The sequence below is a fragment of the Alligator sinensis genome, unplaced genomic scaffold (assembly GCF_000455745.1).
Source record: "Alligator sinensis unplaced genomic scaffold, ASM45574v1 scaffold235_1, whole genome shotgun sequence".
NCBI classification, from domain to species: Eukaryota; Metazoa; Chordata; order Crocodylia; family Alligatoridae; genus Alligator; species Alligator sinensis.
In genome coordinates this window covers 2,276,691-2,282,291 of record NW_005842042.1, presented here as the reverse complement: position 1 = coordinate 2,282,291, position 5,601 = coordinate 2,276,691, and the positions used below count along the sequence as shown (strand labels likewise).

General features: G+C 51.6%; 1 protein-coding gene across 1 annotated transcript in view; it reads right to left on the bottom strand.

Moving 5' to 3' along the window:
* NPDC1 (neural proliferation, differentiation and control 1) overlaps positions 1 to 5,601 on the bottom strand; it is a gene marked incomplete at its 5' end in the record, with an annotated part of 93,290 nt that overhangs the window by 5,339 nt on the left and 82,350 nt on the right. Inside the window, 3 exons of the mRNA XM_025203070.1 lie at positions 608 to 674; positions 1,786 to 1,962; positions 3,714 to 3,809. Coding sequence (XP_025058855.1) covers positions 608 to 674; positions 1,786 to 1,962; positions 3,714 to 3,809 — 340 coding nt within the window. The remainder of the gene's footprint in view (positions 1 to 607; positions 675 to 1,785; positions 1,963 to 3,713; positions 3,810 to 5,601) is intronic.

Sequence of the window (5,601 nt, the reverse complement as noted above, 5' to 3'; positions counted from 1 at the left end):
TAACCCCCCCCCACCCGCCCCTAAACTTACAGGCCAAGATTTCCCTTTGGGACACAACTCTGTGGGGGTGGGATGAGCTGCAGTAGTGTTAAATTAACCCTGTGCCTGCCAGAGAAATACCTGGGGGTTAAGGCTGCCACCACTCCCTACCAGTGGTGAGTTGTTCAATTGGCAGGGCCAATGGCATTTGACACCCCTGCACTTAGGTTATGAGCTATTTGTGACAGGGGCTCCTGTGCCACCATAACCTACATCTTAACAGACCCAACAGGTTCCTGCCAACATTGCTGCCAGGGTATATTATTAGATGGTACTAACTGGATTGAATAAAAGGAAAAGCCTTTTATTCAGGCACACAGATTTGCTCAGCCTTAGAACACTAGCTGTTTGACCCCAAATTCACTTCATCAGATCTAGTGTCTTCTGCCAGGTGTGTGTGTGTGCACGTGTGAGCATGTCTTGGGGGCTGGCCAACAAAGGGCTCAGTCTCAAGTCACTAGTCTGATGACAGCTACCTCTCTTGCTCTAAAACCTTCTGTCCCTTCACCTCATAGAAGTCATGTTTGACATTAAGGGGAGACTTGGCAGTTTGCCAGGATAAACTTACCTGCACCAACAGATGGCAGCCACGATTAAAGCAGATATCCCAGCTACTGTGCATGCCACTATCATCCCTGCAGGTAAAGCAGAAAGATCAGAGGGAGTCAGTCCAGCTCACCTTGATGCTACTGGGCAGAGTATCATGAAATGGACTGAGGGGAAAGCTATGGGTTAAGATACCTGCTGAAAGAGGAGGGGGTGGCCCTTGCTGCCAAGCCCCCATACCTCCCATGTCAGCTTTTGTGGGTACCATTCACATACACTTAAGATGCAGCCGCTTTGATAAATGCATTTCTGCCAGGCACACAGAAATGGTACAGATGCATGTATGGTACTGTGATGCTTGATGATGTGCTCTACAAAGGGCACTGGCATGGGAGGAGAACAAAGCTGGTGCGACTCAGGTTTCACATGTGCAAGCTTTGAGCTTGTTCTGTTAGCTGGCAATCCCATAAAGTCTCTCTGCAAGACACTCTAGGACAAGGGTGTCAAACTCATCTGGCCCTATGGGCCAGATTATTGGTCCAGGACCAATCCACGGGCTGGATGAACAGTGCAGGGTCAGTCAGCCCTGCAGCCTGGATCAGGCCCACAGACACCCCCCTGGCATGCTGGACTCACTGCACGCTCTGGCTGGTCTAGGGGTGTGCTGCATTTGTGCACATTACAAACCTCATGATGCATGCAGCATCCACCCCAGACTAGCTACAGCAGGTATTGCATGTGGCTCATGTCCTGGACTGGCCAAAGCAGGTACCATGGGCACTGGATCCCAGCACACAGTGATGGGGTGGGGGGGCCTGGACTGCCCCTGAGTGGGTGCTGCATGCATTGTGGGTCCTGGAGCAGGTACCATGTGAGGCGTATCTTAGGTCCTGTATATGAGGTGGTCTTGTGCGCACGGCATACCACATGTGAATCCACACAAGACCCAGGGCCAGCACTGGGGTTCTGCGTGCTGCACCTTTGACATCCCTGCCAAAGGGGAAAAATCCTGCTGTACTGCAGCGTATACTACATTTCCAGCAAGGCTTCAGCATGGGCTGTAGAACTCCGGTCCCGAGCCAGACTTGCTGGCCCACCATAGACAGAGATCAAAGCACCAGTTGCTTAACCTTTTCCTTCACCACCCAAGGCTGCATTGGGCCTGTTTCTGACTTCTAATTCCAGAGAGTCAGGGCCTACCAAGTATCAGGATGTCACTGGAAGGGACAGGTGATGCCTCAACTGGAGCGCTCTGTACTGGCTTGGTGGAAGCAGTGGGATGAGATGTTGTTGCCTTGCGGCCTGTTGCGTCCTTCTGCAAGGGCTCCCCTCTGAGCACATTGGCCTCAGGCAGCTTCCTTGCAGGGGCTGGCGTTGCTGTGGGAGAGAGGAGAGAACAAAGGTATCAGCAGAGACAGGGCAGGCCTACTAACACGGGGAAGGAAGCAAACAGATGTTTGAAGAGGAGAAGAAAAAGAACAGAGCTCTCTGCTGAAAATACTTGGTGAGTGTTATTAATGCACTGAAGATCAGTGAGAAACGACACCATCTTTCCATTTGGGAGGATGCTATAAATCCAGGATGCAGCCACTGGAAAGCCAATAAAACAGTCCATTTTGGAGCTGCTAACTCCTCCGGCCCTTGGGTGAGCCTGGGTCTTATGTATGGGCTACAGCAGGGGTGGGCAAAATGGTGGATCTGTCTGGACTCCATTTCCCAGCAACCCCTGCCAGCATCACTGTGGCCAGTTTCCATGGAGACCCCAGCAGCGCAGGGCCATGACAGCGCAGGACCAGGGCCCCAGCAGCACTGGCAGGGTGCACGGCTGGGAGGGGAGCTGCTCCGGCGCTGGGGCTAGGATCTTGCAGTGATGACAGCATGGTCCAGAGCTGGGACACTGCTATGATCCACTGCCTACACTTCCCTGCCCAGGGCATGCGGGCAGCGGATCACAGCTCTTCCCTGGCTCTGGACCATGCTGTCACCATTGCAAGATCCCAGCCCCAGAGCATCTCTCTGCCCAGCTGTGTGCCCTGCCAGCACTGCTGGGGCCAGTCTCCATGGAAAGCCTGGCCCTGCACTGTCACGGCCCAGCTGCTCTTGGGGTGTCCATGGAAACTGGCCACAGTGACACTGCTAGGAAATGAAGTCCATTTCAGGTGCAATCCAGCCCATGAGTCAGACTTTGGCTGTTTCTGTAGTCCAGAGGCAGGCCTTAATTAGACAGCAAATCCCTTGGAGAAGACGTGCAAAGCCAAACACACCCTTCTCCACCCATAAGAAGCATCAGCAGCTCGTGTGCCTCTGGTTCATCCGAAAAGGAGGATAAATGCCAAGAAATTCCAGGTTGTGGGATGGAGCAGGGAGGGACAAGAATATTCCAGCTCCTCGTACCAGAAGACAGCCCACCAGCTCCCCTTCCCTCCAGTCAAATACTGTGTGCGTCTAGAGACTCGTCTCTTATTGAAGAAACTCAAGGCAGAGCCATCTGTCTTACCATGACAGAAACTGAGACACCTGGGGTCTATTCCTGGCTCTGCTGTCAGTCATGAAGCTTCAGAAAGGGGCTTCCTCACGCTTTGTAACTGGTAGCAGAGCCAGGAATAGAAACCAAGTGCCCTGATTCCTGGTTCCCTGTTTTAACCACAAGCCACTAGGCGCTACAACATGCCCAGAAAGCAGGACGCTGTTTCTTGCCTGATGAAGGGAAGTGCTCACCCCCCCCTTGGCTCTGGTCTTACTGAATTCAGGACCCTCATCAGAAACCAGAATGATGGATGTTCCCACCATGGTGAATGGTCCAGTCACTGATTTTTTGACACATCCGCCACCAAGGAAATGCCAAACAATGCTGGATTGGAAAGTCATTAATGTAGCACACACGTGCCAACCTCTCAAAACAGCCACTGGGACAGTCAGGCTTGGGAGCAGAACTCTTCAGAGGGCCCAAGTTTATTTCCTTCCTACCTCTGGAAGCCTTTGCGAGGACACTGGATAGATCAGTTACAAGCGTCTCGACTGAACACGGGGACCTCTGACCCCCAAATTCCTGACCCTGAGGTACAGCACAGCTGCATGGAAGTGGCCTAGCACATTGGTTAAGAGGAGCAGGCTTCTCCTGGACTTACCATCCTGTTGCAGATGCTGGTAAGTGGCATCTTGCCGGGACAGCACATCAGCTAAGAAGTCAATTTCTTCCTCTAAGCTGGGAATAGAAGTCCTCCCTAAGGAGAGAAAAACCAGCATAATGAATTCACTGTAATGGAGTCGGGTACATTACACCTCCCAAAGGAACACAGTTCAACACAGTCTGCCCATCCCATCCCATCCCATCCCATCCCAATGTATCTGCTGTACGGCAGTGCATAGGGTGAGAGAATCCAGCTCCATGGTCTAACCAACAAGCTATAGCAAGGAGGATCCTGCCTGAGCAATCTCCTCCAGCAAGCAGGGCCAGCTCAAACCCTGCTCAGAGACATGCTATATCTTGCACCCCTTAGAGAAGTGTTTTTCCAAATGCAGCCGCTGAGCCATGTGGCAAGGCCTGTAGGATCGGTTAGCCAGAAAGGGAATCACTTGTGCAAGAAATGCAGTCAGCACCTGCCCCCCTCCCTTTAAGCACCTCAGCATCCATTCATTGGGGACCTACCCAAGAAGCAGAGAGACACCAGGCAGTTAATTGTCCAACTTGCACCTACTCAGCCTTGTTATTCCAACTCTCTATCCTCAATCCCACCACTCCCAAAACACACAGATGATCCCAGAATTAAGAATCCAGGGATAACCCCTCCCTGCTCCCCTCTCCCATCATTGTGAAAAGACCTATAAGCAGAGAAGACCTTGGAAAAAAATTCCAACTGGGCCGTACATTTATCAGTGATGGACTGAGAAGGCTGTGAGAAGCAGGAGGGGAACTCACAACTGAGACAGCCTTATGTATCTCCCACATCAGGGCCATAGCCATTAATTACAGAGAAAACCCCATTACCCACAAGTGACTGGATTTGATCCAGGAGGGTGCATCAGATGGTAAATGCTATGCCCGATCTTAACCAAAACTAAAAGGGCAAGAAAAAGCCATCTGAAAACAACCAAAGACTAGGTAGAGAAATGGGCTGAAGTCCTCTGAGAACAATCCAGCTACATTTCTTAAGAGAAAAAACAGAGCAACACTAAAGGAAGTAAAAGCTGTTTTGAATGTACAATGCTAGTCCCAGATAGAATCACGCAGTGGGCAGGTAATGGAAAAGTGATATTTCTTCCATATCTGATTCCTCAGAGGGCCACAAGCCCATCCTGTGCTACATATAAAATCTGAACAATCACTATGATGGAGAAAGTAAGGGAAAAGAGAAGCATGATGAAACAGCTGGCCAGGGGCAGGAAACAAAGTGATGAAAGTACATAGTGGTGCTGTGCATCCCGGAAACAGCAAACAGCCTTTCCCTGAAACGGGAACTAAGTGAGTGTTGCACAAGACAGTGATTTAGGTTCATCACCATCTCTTCGAGCATTGCTTCTCACACTTCAACCACGCTGACTCAGACTGGCAAGGCTGAGCTGAGCAGACACCTCACTCTGTGCTGCACTTGGAGATGCAGCATTTGGCTATTGCCCACGGCTGCATAGCATAGAGGCAGTGATCTGTTCCCACTTTGGTGACTCAGCCAGGAATAACAAGTGACAACAGACCAAAAAGTGGGGCAGAAAAGTTCATGGGGAGCAAAGGGTAACTGGAAACAGCAAGCTCTGGCTGTGCAGCGTGGCTGGCCTCACAACCCCCAGCCATAAAAATGGGCATCAACACTGCCCTGCTGACTCCCAGCTGGCTCATCAATCAGGCAGCATCACCAGCATTTGCAGGGCCCTCTCCTCAGTGCTTCTCCCAGCAACACCCCCGCTCCAACCACCCCAGAGGCTGGTCCTGCTTGAAAGTCAGGACAGGCTCCAAGCTGCAGGTGGGGGGAAGCAGGCAGGTCAGGAATGGTGGCACTCACAGCCCCAAGTGGGGGGGGG